The sequence below is a fragment of the Oncorhynchus mykiss genome, chromosome 10 (assembly GCF_057628025.1).
Source record: "Oncorhynchus mykiss isolate SJ-2025 chromosome 10, ASM5762802v1, whole genome shotgun sequence".
Taxonomy (NCBI): Eukaryota; Metazoa; Chordata; class Actinopteri; order Salmoniformes; family Salmonidae; genus Oncorhynchus; species Oncorhynchus mykiss.
In genome coordinates this window covers 1,187,501-1,205,489 of record NC_143031.1, presented here as the reverse complement: position 1 = coordinate 1,205,489, position 17,989 = coordinate 1,187,501, and the positions used below count along the sequence as shown (strand labels likewise).

Genomic DNA, 17,989 nt, shown 5'->3' with positions numbered 1-17,989 from the left:
AAATACTGTCCAGCATCAAGTTATCAACAGTCTGACGCAGCAACGTGGCTTTTGTTTTGTGTGAAAACATGGCTGAAGGCAGTGGCAGCACTCGGGAAATTTTTCAGCCGTCTAAGAGGACCAAATCTGAAGTGTGGTCGTATTTTGGGATTTACAAGAGTGCTGAGGGAAACTTAAAATCGAAGATGGTCTCCCTGTCTGCAGAACATAAATAAATAAAACATCTAAATAAAATCACTGCGGAAGTCGGGCAACACTTCACATCTCTTCAGTCATCTTCGTGACCACCACCCACTACTTTACAGCGAATGTAAGGTAAGTTAACTTTTAGCTCAATGCATGGTGGGGACTTCGGAATGGGGGAAAATGTTTGTCTGTCTAACTTACTAATACCTTGTCAATCATGTAAACTGAAGCTTTCAGTGTTACCTACTCCTGTAAAAACACTACACGTTGTTCTGCTGCTGTATGGGTCATGTGTCTGCAGACTCTATTCACACATTACACACGATAACACGTTGTGGAGTTTAGTCACACAACCAACATATTTTGTTCATTTAAAACCAGCCAGTCGTCGACTTGGTTGTAAAAGTGTTCCAACAGGAGAAACACTACAGACTCCCCTACCAGACTCCCCTACCAGACTCCCCTACCAGACTCCCCTACCAGACTCCTCTACCAGACTCCTATATTTGTCAATTGTTGGGCTCATTGCAATTACTATCACTCATTTGTATTTATGTAAATTGTGCATGGGGTCATTGCATATTCTCAAATGCAACACAGAAGAGTGTGTGTGTGTGTGTGTGTGTGTGTGTGTGTGTGTGTGTGTGTGTAAATAACAATAAAAGTGTAAATAACAATAATAATACATGTTCTATTCCTTTGTTTACAGAGTGTGTGTGTGTGTGTGTGTGTGTAAATAACAATAATAATACATGTTCTATTCCTTTGTTTACAGTGTGTGTGTGTGTGTGTGTGTGTGTGTGTGTGTGTGTGTGTGTGTGTAAATAACAATAATAATACATGTTCTATTCCTTTGTTTACAGAGTGGGTGTGCAGCAGGCAAACCCAGTGATGCTACTGGTCCCTCCTAATTTACAGTTGTGACACAGACACTCCAGCATTTAAAAAGGCAGGCTGCTTATGCACCCACATCAAAACATGATCAAGACCTCACTGCAGCCCTTTCATATTACAATGCAAATGACATGATGCCATTTCATATTGTTGAGAGGCCTGGCTTTCTGAGGCTGATGAAGGTTGCAAAGGACATGATGCCATGTCATATTGTTGAGAGGCCTGGCTTTCTGAGGCTGATGAAGGTTGCAAAGGACATGATGCCATTTCATATTGTTGAGAGGCTTGGCTTTCTGAGGCTGATGAAGGTTGCAAAGGACATGATGCCATGTCATATTGTTGAGAGGCTTGGCTTTCTGAGGCTGATGAAGGTTGCAAAGGACATGATGCCATGTCATATTGTTGAGAGGCTTGGCTTTCTGAGGCTGATGAAGGTTGCAAAGGACATGATGCCATGTCAAATTGTTGAGAGGCCTGGCTTTCTGAGGCTGATGACGGTTGCAAAGGACATGATGCCATGTCAAATTGTTGAGAGGCCTGGCTTTCTGAGGCTGATGACGGTTGCAAAGGACATGATGCCATGTCAAATTGTTGAGAGGCCTGGCTTTCTGAGGCTGATGACGGTTGCAAAGGACATGATGCCATGTCAAATTGTTGAGAGGCCTGGCTTTCTGAGGCTGATGACGGTTGCAAAGGACATGATGCCATGTCATATTGATGAGAGGCCTGGCTTTCTGAGGCTGATGATGGTTGCAAAGGACATGATGCCATGTCATATTGTTGAGAGGCCTGGCTTTCTGAGGCTGAGGAAGGTTGCAAAGTGACATCACAAACATTATTTTCCAAAACTGAAATCCCCTGTACAACCAGGTTAAAGTTGATGCTGGAAAAGGTTTGGCTCAAGGCACATGGTTTTGCTGCAACTACTGACCTCTGGACCAGCGAAAGCAGGGGGCGGTTCAACCATACATCAGCTTCACTATCCATTACCTCACCCCAGACTGGCAACAGGAATCAAACTGCCTGGAAACACAGGTCTTCACTATCCATTACCTCACCCCAGACTGGAACAGGAATCAAACTGCCTGGAAACACAGTTCTTCACTATCCATTACCTCACCCCAGACTGGCTACTGGAATCAAACTGCCTGAAAACACAGTTCTTCACTATCCATTACCTCACCCCAGACTGGAACAGGAATCAAACTGCCTGGAAACACAGTTCTTCACTATCCATTACCTCACCCCAGACTGGCTACTGGAATCAAACTGCCTGGAAACACAGTCCTTCACTATCCATTACCTCACCCCAGACTGGCTACTGGAATCAAACTGCCTGGAAACACAGTTCTTCCCAGAAGATCACTCAGCTCTGTAATGAGAGAAGACCTTAACAACGGATTCACAGAGAAGGCAAAGAGAGTCATGCACATGGCTTGTTTCATTGACCCCTTGCTTCAAAAGGAGCTCTTTAGATGAGCCTGAGGCTGCAAAAGTTGACACTGACTGCTGTGTCCAGGAGGCCTTGAAGCTGACAGCTGTGTCCAGGAGGCCTTGAAGCTGACAGCTGTGTCCAGGAGGCCTTGAATCTGGCAGCTGTGTCCAGGAGGCCTTGAAGCTGGCAGCTGTGTCCAGGAGGCCTTGAAGCTGGCAGCTGTGTCCAGGAGGCCTTGAAGCTGACAGCTGTGTCCAGGAGGCCTTGAAGCTGACAGCTGTGTCCAGGAGGCCTTGAAGCTAGCAGAAGTGTCCAGGAGGCCTTGAAGCTGACAGCTGTGTCCAGGAGGCCTTGAAGCTGACAGCTGTGTCCAGGAGGCCTTGAAGCTGACAGCTGTGTCCAGGAGGCCTTGAATCTGGCAGCTGTGTCCAGGAGGCCTTGAAGCTGACAGCTGTGTCCAGGAGGCCTTGAATCTGGCAGCTGTGTCCAGGAGGCCTTGAAGCTGGCAGCTGTGTCCAGGAGGCCTTGAAGCTGGCAGCTGTGTCCAGGAGGCCTTGAAGCTGACAGCTGTGTCCAGGAGGCCTTGAAGCTGACAGCTGTGTCCAGGAGGCCTTGAAGCTAGCAGAAGTGTCCAGGAGGCCTTGAAGCTGACAGCTGTGTCCAGGAGGCCTTGAAGCTGACAGCTGTGTCCAGGAGGCCTTGAAGCTGACAGCTGTGTCCAGGAGGCCTTGAAGCTGACAGCTGTGTCCAGGAGGCCTTGAAGCTGACAGCTGTGTCCAGGAGGCCTTGAAGCTAGCAGAAGTGTCCAGGAGGCCTTGAAGCTGACAGCTGTGTCCAGGAGGCCTTGAAGCTGACAGCTGTGTCCAGGAGGCCTTGAAGCTGACAGCTGTGTCCAGGAGGCCTTGAATCTGGCAGCTGTGTCCAGGAGGCCTTGAAGCTGACAGCTGTGTCCAGGAGGCCTTGAATCTGGCAGCTGTGTCCAGGAGGCCTTGAAGCTGGCAGCTGTGTCCAGGAGGCCTTGAAGCTGGCAGCTGTGTCCAGGAGGCCTTGAAGCTGACAGCTGTGTCCAGGAGGCCTTGAAGCTGACAGCTGTGTCCAGGAGGCCTTGAAGCTGACAGCTGTGTCCAGGAGGCCTTGAAGCTGACAGCTGTGTCCAGGAGGCCTTGAAGCTAGCAGAAGTGTCCAGGAGGCCTTGAAGCTGACAGCTGTGTCCAGGAGGCCTTGAAGCTGACAGCTGTGTCCAGGAGGCCTTGAAGCTGACAGCTGTGTCCAGGAGGCCTTGAATCTGGCAGCTGTGTCCAGGAGGCCTTGAAGCTGACAGCTGTGTCCAGGAGGCCTTGAATCTGGCAGCTGTGTCCAGGAGGCCTTGAAGCTGGCAGCTGTGTCCAGGAGGCCTTGAAGCTAGCAGAAGTGTCCAGGAGGCCTTGAAGCTGACAGCTGTGTCCAGGAGGCCTTGAAGCTGACAGCTGTGTCCAGGAGGCCTTGAAGCTGACAGCTGTGTCCAGGAGGCCTTGAAGCTGACAGCTGTGTCCAGGAGGCCTTGAAGCTGACAGCTGTGTCCAGGAGGCCTTGAAGCTGACAGCTGTGTCCAGGAGGCCTTGAAGCTGACAGCTGCACAAGTCAGGGAAGAACCACAAAGCACCAGCAGCACCAACACCCCCACAGCGGCATCGGAGGGGAAAGGCCTGGCTGGGTTGCTGAGGTAAACAGGGTCAGATTCCGACCACCCCAGAAGACAGAGTGAAAGAAGAGATCAAGGTAGACCTGTCTCTGCCTCCCATTCCAGCAGAAGGTGTGGTGGAGTGGCCCTGCATCAGAGATGCCTCACCTGGCCAGGGTTGCTAGGCAGATTTTGTGCATCCCAGCAACCAGAGTGCCATCAGAGAGAGTGTTCAGTGCCCCTCGCAGATCACTACTTAAACTGGACAAAGTAAATATGCTGACATTTTTACATTTCAATCTCAAGTGAACAAAGATGCATCCATACAGGATGTTAGACCATCAGCACCTTGTTTCTATATGAAGGAGAGAACGGACATACAGGATGTTAGACCAGCAGCACCTTGTTTCTATATGAAGGAGAGAACGGACATACAGGATGTTAGACCGGCAGCACCTTGTTCCTTTGTGAAGGAGAGAACATACAGGATGTTAGACCAGCAGCACCTTGTTTCTATATGAAGGAGAGAACAGACATACAGGATGTTAGACCAGCAGCACCTTGTTCCTTTGTGAAGGAGAGAACATACAGGATGTTAGACCAGCAGCACCTTGTTTTTATATAAAGGAGAGAACAGACATACAGGATGTTAGACCAGCAGCACCTTGTTTCTATATGAAGGAGAGAACGGACATACAGGATGTTAGACCAGCAGCACCTTGTTTCTATATGAAGGAGAGAACGGACATACAGGATGTTAGACCAGCAGCACCTTGTTTCTATATGAAGGAGAGAACGGACATACAGGATGTTAGACCAGCAGCCCCTTGTTTCTATATGAAGTAGAGAACATACAGGATGATAGACCAGCAGCACCTTGTTTCTATATGAAGGAGAGAACATACAGGATGATAGACCAGCAGCACCTTGTTTCTATATGAAGGAGAGAACATACAGGATGATAGACCAGCAGCACCTTGTTTCTATATGAAGGAGAGAACATACAGGATGTTAGACCAGCAGCACCTTGTTTCTATATGAAGGAGAGAACATACAGGATGATAGACCAGCAGCACCTTGTTTCTATATGAAGGAGAGAACATACAGGATGATAGACCAGCAGCACCTTGTTTCTATATGAAGGAGAGAACGGACATACAGGATGTTAGACCAGCAGCACCTTGTTTCTATATGAAGGAGAGAACATACAGGATGTTAGACCAGCAGCACCTTGTTTCTATATGAAGGAGAGAACATACAGGATGATAGACCAGCAGCACCTTGTTTCTATATGAAGGAGAGAACATACAGGATGTTAGACCAGCAGCACCTTGTTTCTATATGAAGGAGAGAACGGACATACAGGATGTTAGACCAGCAGCACCTTGTTTCTATATGAAGGAGAGAACATACAGGATGATAGACCAGCAGCACCTTGTTTCTATATGAAGGAGAGAACATACAGGATGTTAGACCAGCAGCACCTTGTTTCTATATGAAGGAGAGAACATACAGGATGTTAGACCAGCAGCACCTTGTTTCTATATGAAGGAGAGAACATACAGGATGATAGACCAGCAGCACCTTGTTTCTATATGAAGGAGAGAACATACAGGATGTTAGACCAGCAGCACCTTGTTTCTATATGAAGGAGAGAACGGACATACAGGATGTTAGACGAGCAGCACCTTGTTTCTATATGAAGGAGAGAACGAACATACAGGATGATAGACCAGCAGCACCTTGTTTCTATATGAAGGAGAGAACATACAGGATGTTAGACCAGCAGCACCTTGTTTCTATATGAAGGAGAGAACATACAGGATGATAGACCAGCAGCACCTTGTTTCTATATGAAGGAGAGAACATACAGGATGTTAGACCAGCAGCACCTTGTTTCTATATGAAGGAGAGAACATACAGGATGATAGACCAGCAGCACCTTGTTTCTATATGAAGGAGAGAACGGACATACAGGATGTTAGACCAGCAGCACCTTGTTTCTATATGAAGGAGAGAACATACAGGATGTTAGACCAGCAGCACCTTGTTTCTATATGAAGGAGAGAACATACAGGATGATAGACCAGCAGCACCTTGTTTCTATATGAAGGAGAGAACGGACATACAGGATGTTAGACCAGCAGCACCTTGTTTCTATATGAAGGAGAGAACATACAGGATGTTAGACCAGCAGCACCTTGTTTCTATATGAAGGAGAGAACATACAGGATGATAGACCAGCAGCACCTTGTTTCTATATGAAGGAGAGAACATACAGGATGTTAGACCAGCAGCACCTTGTTTCTATATGAAGGAGAGAACGGACATACAGGATGTTAGACCAGCAGCACCTTGTTTCTATATGAAGGAGAGAACATACAGGATGATAGACCAGCAGCACCTTGTTTCTATATGAAGGAGAGAACATACAGGATGTTAGACCAGCAGCACCTTGTTTCTATATGAAGGAGAGAACATACAGGATGATAGACCAGCAGCACCTTGTTTCTATATGAAGGAGAGAACATACAGGATGTTAGACCAGCAGCACCTTGTTTCTATATGAAGGAGAGAACGGACATACAGGATGTTAGACCAGCAGCACCTTGTTTCTATATGAAGGAGAGAACGGACATACAGGATGTTAGACCAGCAGCACCTTGTTTCTATATGAAGGAGAGAACGGACATACAGGATGTTAGACCAGCAGCACCTTGTTTCTATATGAAGGAGAGAACAGACATACAGGATGTTAGACCAGCAGCACCTTGTTTCTATATGAAGGAGAGAACGGACATACAGGATGATAGACCAGCAGCACCTTGTTTCTATATGAAGGAGAGAACATACAGGATGTTAGACCAGCAGCACCTTGTTTCTATATGAAGGAGAGAACATACAGGATGTTAGACCAGCAGCACCTTGTTTCTATATGAAGGAGAGAACATACAGGATGTTAGACCAGCAGCACCTTGTTTCTATATGAAGGAGAGAACATACAGGATGTTAGACCGGCAGCACCTTGTTTCTATATGAAGGAGAGAACATACAGGATGTTAGACCAGCAGCACCTTGTTTCTATATGAAGGAGAGAACGGACAGGATGTTAGACCAGCAGCACCTTGTTTCTATATGAAGGAGAGAACATACAGGATGTTAGACCAGCAGCACCTTGTTTCTATATGAAGGAGAGAACATACAGGATGTTAGACCAGCAGCACCTTGTTTCTATATGAAGGAGAGAACATACAGGATGTTAGACCAGCAGCACCTTGTTTCTATATGAAGGAGAGAACGGACATACAGGATGTTAGACCAGCAGCACCTTGTTTCTATATGAAGGAGAGAACATACAGGATGTTAGACCAGCAGCACCTTGTTTCTATATGAAGGAGAGAACGGACATACAGGATGTTAGACCAGCAGCACCTTGTTTCTATATGAAGGAGAGAACAGACATACAGGATGTTAGACCAGCAGCACCTTGTTTCTATATGAAGGAGAGAACAGACATACAGGATGTTAGACCAGCAGCACCTTGTTTCTATATGAAGGAGAGAACGGACATACAGGATGTTAGACCAGCAGCACCTTGTTCCTTTGTGAAGGAGAGAACGGACATACAGGATGTTAGACCAGCAGCACCTTGTTTCTATATGAAGGAGAGAACGGACATACAGGATGTTAGACCAGCAGCACCTTGTTTCTATATGAAGGAGAGAACATACAGGATGATAGACCGGATACTGATAATACTGATACTGATAATACTGATAACCGTGATAATTTTGGTCACAATAATCGTGATATGATTACCATTTCATCTCTACTATAAACCATATCACCACAGACCAGCAGCGTCTGGTTGCTCCTCATTACACACCACAGACCAGCAGCGTCTGGTTGCTCCTCATTACACACCACAGACCAGCAGCGTCTGGTTGCTCCTCATTACACACCACAGACCAGCAACGTCTGGTTGCTCCTCATTACACACCACAGACCAGCAGCGTCTGGTTGCTCCTCATTACACACCACAGACCAGCAGCGTCTGGTTGTTGCTCATTACACACCACAGACCAGCAACGTCTGGTTGTTCCTCATTACACACCACAGACCAGCAGCGTCTGGTTGTTCCTCATTACACACCACAGACCAGCAGCGTCTGGTTGTTCCTCATTACACACCACAGACCAGCAGCGTCTGGTTGTTGCTCATTACACACCACAGACCAGCAGCGTCTGGTTGCTCCTCATTACACACCACAGACCAGCAGCGTCTGGTTGCTCCTCTTTACACACCACAGACCAGCAGCGTCTGGTTGCTCCTCATTACACACCACAGACCAGCAACGTCTGGTTGCTCCTCATTACACACCACAGACCAGCAGCGTCTGGTTGCTCCTCATTACACACCACAGACCAGCAGCGTCTGGTTGCTCCTCATTACACACCACAGACTAGCAGCGTCTGGTTGCTCCTCATTACACACCACAGACCAGCAGCATCTGGTTGCTCCTCATTACACACCACAGACCAGCAGCGTCTGGTTGCTCCTCATTACACACCACAGACTAGCAGCGTCTGGTTGCTCCTCATTACACACCACAGACCAGCAGCATCTGGTTGCTCCTCATTACACTCCACAGACCAGCAGCGTCTGGTTGCTCCTCTTTACACACCACAGACCAGCAGCGTCTGGTTGCTCCTCATTACACACCACAGACCAGCAGCGTCTGGTTGCTCCTCATTACACACCACAGACCAGCAGCGTCTGGTTGCTCCTCATTACACACCACAGACCAGCAGCGTCTGGTTGCTCCTCATTACACACCACAGACTAGCAGCGTCTGGTTGCTCCTCATTACACACCACAGACCAGCAGCATCTGGTTGCTCCTCATTACACACCACAGACCAGCAGCGTCTGGTTGCTCCTCATTACACACCACAGACTAGCAGCGTCTGGTTGCTCCTCATTACACACCACAGACCAGCAGCATCTGGTTGCTCCTCATTACACTCCACAGACCAGCAGCGTCTGGTTGCTCCTCATTACACACAACAGACCAGCAGCGTCTGGTTGCTCCTCATTACACACCACAGACCAGCAGCGTCTGATTGCTCCTCACTACACACCACAGACCAACAAATATTATTTACATCTTCAACATATGAATCACTACAAAACTTATTGTATGACCTCTTATACACTATATTAGGCCCAGCCTTTGGAACTTTGGTTTTCCTAGATATGGCTACTATATTGTGATCACGACATCCTATGGATCTGGATACTGTTTTAAAGCAAAATTCTGCAGCATCAGTAAAGATGTGATCAATACATACTTATGATTTAATTCCTGTGCTGTATGTAACTAACCTGGTAGGTTGACTGACAACCTTAACCAGGTTGCAGGCTCTGGTTAGAGTTTGACGTTTTGTCCTGAGTGGGCAGCTTGATGAAAGCCAGTCAATATTTAAATCCCCCAGAAAATATACTTCTCTGTTTATCACATACATTATCAAGCATTTCACACATATTATCCAGATACTGACTGTTAGCACTTGGTGGTCTAACCTTGAATTACTACCACTGTATCATCAAAGATATTATCTAAGTGAGTTTCAGAGATAGTAACAGATGGCATTCATATTCTGACTATCAAATTATTGATTTCATGAACCTTGTTTCTGAAGCTACATATTTTAACCTGGGCTATTTGTAACACTTTTCTGACATACTTGATTGTTTTTCTTGCTTAACTGGGAAGCTTGGCGGAGGTAGACATGCTCATGTTATTTATGTTAGTGCAGGATGAGCTGCTCACAGTGGACTTCCTACTGGGACACACCACCTCAGTGGTCTTCCTACTAGGAGACACCACCTCAGTGTTAACAGTGGTCTTCCTACTAGGAGACACCACCTCAGTGTTAACAGTGGTCTTCCTACTAGGATACACCACCTCAGTGTTAACAGTGGTCTTCCTACTAGGAGACACCACCTCAGTGTTAACAGTGGTCTTCCTACTAGGATACACCACCTCAGTGTTAACAGTGGTCTTCCTACTAGGATACACCACCTCAGTGTTAACAGTGGTCTTCCTACTAGGATACACCACCTCAGTGTTATCAGTGGTCTTCCTACTAGGAGACACCACCTCAGTGTTAACAGTGGTCTTCCTACTAGGATACACCACCTCAGTGTTAACAGTGGTCTTCCTACTAGGATACACCACCTCAGTGTTAACAGTGGTCTTCCTACTAGGACACACTACCTCAGTGTTAACAGTGGTCTTCCTACTAGGATACACCACCTCAGTGTTATCAGTGGTCTTCCTACTAGGACACACCACCTCAGTGTTATCAGTGGTCTTCCTACTAGGATACACCACCTCAGTGTTATCAGTGGTCTTCCTACTAGGATACACCACCTCAGTGTTAACATTGGACTTCCTACTAGGATACACCACCTCAGTGTTATCAGTGGTCTTCCTACTAGGATACACCACCTCAGTGTTAACAGTGGACTTCCTACTAGGATACACCACCTCAGTGTTATCAGTGGTCTTCCTACTAGGATACACCACCTCAGTGTTAACAATGGACTTCCTACTAGGATACACCACCTCAGTGTTAACAGTGGACTTCCTACTAGGGCAGTTAGCCTCAGTGTTAACAGTAGTCTTCCTACTAGGGCACAGCGCCTCAGTGTTAACAGTAGTCTTCCTACTAGGGCACACCACCGCAGTGTTAACAGTGGACTTCCTACTAGGAGACACCACCTCAGTGTTAACAGTGGTCTTCCTACTAGGACACCACCTCAGTGTTAACAGTGGACTTCCTAATAGTAGACACCACCTCAGTGTTAACAGTGGTCTTCCTACTAGGACACCACCTCAGTGTTAACAGTGGACTTCCTACTATGACACACCACCTCAGTGTTAACAGTGGACTTCCTACTAGGACACACCACCTCAGTGTTAACAGTGGTCTTCCTACTAGGATACACCACCTCAGTGTTAACAGTGGTCTTCCTACTAGGATACACCACCTCAGTGTTAACAGTGGACTTCCTACTAGGGCAGTTAGCCTCAGTGTTAACAGTAGTCTTCCTACTAGGGCAGTTAGTTAGTTAGTTGTTGTTGAGTGGACAGCTCGATGAGCCATGTGATAAGGTTGGGTATATACTGTAGCTATCCTCTATATATGAGCCATGTGATAATGTGTTTGGGTAAATACTGTAGCTATCCTCTATATATGAGCCATGTGATAATGTGTTTGGGTAAATACTGTAGCTATCCTCTATATATGAGCCATGTGATAATGTGTTTGGGTATATACTGTAGCTATCCTCTATATATGAGCCATGTGATAATGTGTTTGGGTAAATACTGTAGCTATCCTCTATATATGAGCCATGTGATAATGTGTTTGGGTAAATACTGTAGCTATCCTCTATATATGAGCCATGTGATAATGTGTTTGGGTAAATACTGTAGCTATCCTCTATATATGAGCCATGTGATGATGTGTTTGGGTAAATACTGTAGCTATCCTCTATATATGAGCCATGTGATAATGTGTTTGGGTATATACTGTAGCTATCCTCTATATGAGACATGTTACAATTCCTGTCAAATGGGTGGGACTGGAAGGCTGGTTTACCCCATTGATGTGATGCATAGGGTATTGGGGGAGGCAGCGTAGTCTAGTGGTTAGAGTGTAGGGGCGGCAGGTAGTCTAGTGGTTAGAGTGTAGAGGACCAGTAACCAGCAGGTAGCCTAGTGGTTAGAGTGTAGAGGCGGCAGCGTTGGGTCAGTAACCAGCAGGTAGCATAGTGGTCAGAGCGTTGGGCTAGTAGCCAGCAGGTAGCCTAGTGGTTAGAGCGTTGGGCTAGAAGCCAGCAGGTAGCATAGTGGTTAGAGCGTTGGGTTAGAAGCCAGCAGGTAGCCTAGTGGTTAGAGCGTTGGGCCATAAACCAGCAGGTAGTCTAGTGGTTAGAGCGCTGAGCCAGTAACCAGCAGGTAGCCTAGTGGTTAGAGTGTTGGGCCAGTAACCAGCAGGTAGCCTAGTGGTTAGAGCGTTAGACTAGTAACCGAAAGGTTGCTAGATTGAATCCCTGAGCTGACAAGGTAAAAATCTGTTGTTCTGCCCCTGAACAAGGCAGTTAACCCACTGTTTCTAGGCTGTCATTGAAAATAAGAATTTATTCTTAACTGAATTGCCTAGTAAAATAAAATAAAAATGAAATGTACCTCTCAGGGCAGCGACCAGGGTTTGCTTCCCTGCCCTGCTGTTTGCTACAATATACAGTGGGGCAAACAAGTATTTATTCAGCCACCAATTGTGCAAGTTCTCCCAGTTAAAAAGATGAGAGGCCTGTAATTTTCATCATAGGTACACTTCCACTATGACAGACAAAATTAGAAAAAAAAGTCCAGAAAATCACATTGTAGGATTTTTTATGAATTTATTTGCAAATTATGGTGGAAAATAAGTATTTGGTCACCTACAAACAAGCAAGATTTATGGCTTTCACAGACCTGTAACTTCTTCTTTAAGAGGCTCCTCTGTCCTCCACTCGTTACCTGTATTAATGGCACCTGTTTGAACTTGTTATCAGTATAAAAGACACCTGTCCACAACCTCAAACAGTCACACTCCAAACTCCACTATGGCCAAGACCAAAGAGCTGTCAAAGGACACCGGAAACAAAATTGTAGACCTGCACCAGGCTAGGAAGACTGAATCTGCACTGCAATAGGTAAGCAGCTTGGTTAGAAGAAATCAACTGTGGGAGCAATTATTAGGAAATGGAAGACATACAAGACCACTGATAATCTCCCTCGATCTGGGGCTCCACGCAAGATCTCACCCCGTGGGGTCAAAATTATCACAAGAACAGTGAGCAAAAATCCCAGAACCACACGAATCCCAGACCTAGTGAGTGACCTGCAGAGAGCTGGGACCAAAGTAACAAAGCCTACCATCAGTTACACACTACACCGCCAGGGACTCAAATCATGCAGTGCCAGACGTGTCCCCCTGCTTAAGCCAGTACATGTCCAGGCCTGTCTGAAGTTTGCTAGAGAGCATTTGGATGATCCAGAAGAAGATTGGGAGAATGTCATATGGTCAGATTAAACCAAAATACAACTTTTTGGTAAAAACTCAATTCGTCGTGTTTGGAGGACAAAGAATGCTGAGTTGCATCCAAAGAACACCATACCTTCTGGGAAGCATGGGGTGGAAACATCATGCTTTGGGGCTGTTTTTCTGCAAAAGGGACCAGGACGACTGATCAGTGTAAAGGAAAGAATGAATGGGGCCATGTATCGTGAGATTTTGAGTGAAAACCTCCTTCCATCAGCAAGGGCATTGAAGATGAAACGTGGCTGGGTCTTTCAGCATGACAATGATCCCAAACACACCGCCCGGGCAACGAAGGAGTGGCTTCGTAAGAAGCATTTCAAGGTCCTGGAGTGGCCTAGCAAGTCTCCAGATCTCAACCCCATAGAACATCTTTGGAGGGAGTTGAAAGTCCGTGTTGCCCAGCAACAGCCCCAAAACATCACTGCTCTAGAAGAGATCTGCATGGAGGAATGGGCCAAAATACCAGCAACAGTGTGTGAAACCTTGTGAAGACTTACAGAAAACGTTTGACCTCTGTCATTGCCAACAAAGGGTATATAACAAAGTATTGAGACACTTTTGTTATTGACCAAATACTTATTTTCCACCATAATTTGCAAATAAATTCATTAAAAATCCTACAATGTGATTTTCTGGATTTTGTTTCTCATTTTGTCTGTCATAGTTGAAGTGTACCTATGATGAAAATTACAGGCCTCTCTCATCTTTTTAAGTGGGAGAACTTGCACAATTGGTGGCTGACAATACTTTTTTGCCCCACTGTATACTTAATATATATTTGTCAATGTAGTATACAATCAATCATTTCAACTTCAGTGCTTATCATGTAGTGAACCAAGGAACGAACAATACTAGGCTAAATCCATATAGCACCAAGGGGGCGTGTCAGAATGTTTTCTTAACAAAGTGTTTACCTTGGTATCCAGCTGGCTGTGGTGTGTGTCTGACTGTTTACCTTGGTATCCAGCTGGCTGTGGTGTGTGTCTGACTGTTTACCTTGGTATCCAGCTGGCTGTGATGTGTGTCTGACTGTTTACCTTGGTATTCAGCTGGCTGTGGTGTGTGTCTGACTGTTTACCTTGGTATTCAGCTGGCTGTGGTGTGTGTCTGACTGTTTACCTTGGTATCCATCTGGCTGCGGTGTGTGTGTGACTGTGTGTGTGACTGTTTACCTTGGTATCCAGCTGGCTGTGGTGTGTGTGTGACTGTTTACCCTGGTATCCAGCTGGCTGTGGTGTGTGTGTGTGTGACTGTTTACCTTGGTATCCAGCTGACTGTGGTGTGTGTCTGACTGTTTACCTTGGTATCCACCTGACTGTGGTGTGTGTGTGTGTGTGTGTGTGTGTGTGTGTGTGTGTGTGTGTGTGTGTGTGTGTGTGTGTGTGTGTGTGTGTGTGTGTGTGTGTGTGTGTGTGTGTGTGTGTGTGACTGTTTACCTTGCTATCCACCTGGCTGTGGTGTGTGTGTGTGTGTGTGTGTGTGTGACTGTTTACCTTGGTATCCACCTGACTGTGGTGTGTGTGTGTGTGTGTGTGTGTGACTGTTTACCTTGCTATCCACCTGGCTGCGGTCTGCGATGTCGATGTGAACAACATCCACCTTCTTCCAGGTGTCTGCATCCAGACCATGGACCTGTACAGGTATGAACATAGTACAGTTATACACACACACACACACACACACACAAAGGTTACAGTATACGCAGGCAAGAACCACACACACGCAGCTACAGAACCACATACAGCAACACACACACACACACACACACACACTCACGTTTTCCTGCTGTCCTAGATCAGGTTTGTGCCACGTCTCAATCTTGATCAGGAAGTTATCTTTCATGAACTCATTCTACAGGAGAGAGAGAGCAGTAACCATCCTGGATGAGGTTAGCATGTTATATCATACTCCCAAAACATGCTAACATCTCACCATTACAATAACAGGGGAGGTTTGCATTTTGGGGGGGGTATGATATTCGTGTGTTTAACTTTCTCACTCATTATTATTCACGATTCCTTCAGGACTATCCATAATCATAGTAGCATCCACATTAACATAGTGTTTAGAAAAATATTATATTCTAATTTACAATAATATTGACTCCAAAACGGCCCAATACATTATTTACCATTAATTTATATTGGGCACAAAATAATCTGAAACACAACCAAAACAAACAGCAGATGCTGTAAATGAGCTCAGGTGCTTCCTGTTTCCAAGATGTTTCTACAACCTGATTGGAGTCCACCTGTGGTAAATTAAACTGATTGACATGATTTAGAAAGGTACACACCTGTCTATATAAGGTCCCACAGCTGACAGTGCATGTCAGAGAAAACACCAAGCCATGAAGTCGAGGGAATTGTCCGTAGAGCTACGAGACAGGTTTGTGTCGGCACAGATCTGGAGAAGGGACCCAAAAAATGACTGCTGCATTGAAGGTTCCCACAGTGGCCTCCATCATTCTTAAATGGAAGAAGTTTGGAACCACCAAGACTCTTCCTTGAACTGGCCGACCGGCCCAACTGAGCAATCGGGGGAGAAGAACCTTGATCAGGGAGGTGACCAAGGACCCAATGGTCACTTTGACAGAGCTCCAGAGTTCATATGTGGAGATGGGAGAACCTTCCAGAAGGATAACCATCTCTGCAGCACTCCACCAATCAGGCATGTATGCTAGAGTGACCAGTAAGAGGCACATGACAGCCCGCTTGGAGTTTGCCAAAATGCACCTAAAGGAAACAAGATTCTCTGGTCTGATGAAACCAAGATTGAACTCTTTGGCCTGAATGGAATAAACCTGGCACCATCCCTACAGTGAAGCAAGGTGGTGGCAGCAACATGCTGTTGGCATGTTTTTCAGCGGCAGGGTCTGGGAGACTAGTCAGGACTGAGGGAAAGATGAATGGAGCAAAGTACAGAGAGATCCTTGATGGAAACCTACTGCAGAGCGCTCAAGATCTCACTGGGGCGAAAGTTCACCTTGCAACAGGACAATGACCCTAAGCACACAGCCAAGACAATGCAGGATTGGCCCAGCCAGAGCCCAAACTTGAACCCAATCAAACATCTCTGGAGAGACCTGAAAATAGCTGTGCAGTGACACTCCCCATCCAACCTGGCAGAGCTTGAGAGGATCTGCAGAGAAGAACAGGAGAAACTCCCCGAATACAGGTGTGTCAAGCTTGTAGCGTCATACCCAAAAATACTCAAGGCTGTAATTTCTGCCAAAGGTGCTTCAAAGAAGTACTGAGATATTGTTTGTACATTTGCAAAAAATTCTAAAAATCTGTTTTGGGGTATTGTGTGTAGAATAATGATAAAACAAAAAATGTTTAATCCATTCTAGAATAAAGTTGTAACGTAACAAAATGTGGAAAAAGTCAAGGGGTCTGAATACTTTCCGAATGCACTGTTTTTTTAGAAATGTTTGCATTATTATGTATTGAAAATAAAATACAGAAATATCTAATTTACACTCAAGAAAAAGCTTAAACTAACCAGTGTAACTGTTAATTTGTCTGAATTAGCTAATTTGTCCTGGGATTTTTTTATTCTTAACCAACTCTTTTTTTTATTTTTATTTTTTATTTAACCATTTAACAAGTCAGTTAAGAACAAATTCTTATTTTCAATGACTGCCTAGGAACAGTGGGTTAACTGGGCAGAACGACAGATTTGTACCTTGTCAGCTCAGGGGTTTGAACTTGCAACCTTCCGGTTACTAGTCCAACTAGTCCAACGCTCTAACCACTAGGCTACCCTGCCGTCGGCTGGAGTGGTGTAAAGCCCTTCCGACATTGGACTCTGGAGCAGTGGAAACGCGTTCTCTGGAATGATGAATCACGTTTCCCCATGTGGCAGTCCAACAGACTAATCTATGTTTGGCGGATGCAAGGAGAACGCTACCTTCCCCAACGCATAGTGCCAACTGTAAAGTTTGGTGGAGGAGGAATAATGGTCTGGGGCTGTTTTTCATGTTTGGGGCTAGGCCCCTTAGTTCCAGTGAAGGTAAATATTAACGCTACAGCATATAATGACATTCTTGACAATTCTATGCTTCCAACATTGTGGCAGCAGTTTCAGCAGTTTCACCTTTCCTGTTTCAGGAACTGGCAACAAACCAGCGCACAAAGCGAGACCCATACAGAAATGGTGGGTCGAGATAGGTGTGGAAGAACTTGACTGAAGAACTTGACTGTCCACTGTCGAGCTTCTACTTTCAAAGATTCACCTTTCCAGAAATAAGTCTCTCACTGTTTCCGCTTGTTATAGACCCCCCTCAGCCCCCAGCTGTGCCCTGGACACCATTTGTGAATTGATCGCCCCCCATCTATCTTCAGAGTTTGTTCTGTTAGGTGACTTAAACTGGGACATGCTTAACACCCCGACCGATCTACAATCCAAGCTAGATGCCCTCAATCTCACACAATTTATCAAGGAACCTACCAGGTACAAACCTAAATCTAAACACGGGCACCCTCTTAGATATCATCCTGACCAACTTGCCCTCTAAATACACCTCTGCTGTCTTCAACCAGGATCTCAGCGATCACTGCCTCACTGCCTGCATCCGTAATGGGTCTGCAGTCAAACGACCACCCCTCATCACAGTCAAGCGCTCCCTAAAACACTTCAGCGAGAAGGCTTTTCC

General features: G+C 45.9%; 1 protein-coding gene across 3 annotated transcripts in view; it reads right to left on the bottom strand.

Annotated features, from left to right (window-relative positions):
- LOC110534815 (phosphatidylinositol transfer protein alpha isoform) overlaps positions 1-17,989 on the bottom strand; it is an 83,942-nt gene that overhangs the window by 30,271 nt on the left and 35,682 nt on the right. For all 3 annotated transcript variants that reach the window (XR_016484072.1, XM_090188748.1, XM_090188747.1), the window contains 2 exons: positions 15,109-15,183; positions 14,881-14,964 (listed from right to left, as the gene is read on the bottom strand). Coding sequence is in view for 2 of the 3 variants with exons in the window: in XM_090188748.1 (XP_090044874.1) it covers positions 14,881-14,964; positions 15,109-15,183 (159 nt within the window). In the remaining variant the exon portion in view is untranslated. The remainder of the gene's footprint in view (positions 1-14,880; positions 14,965-15,108; positions 15,184-17,989) is intronic.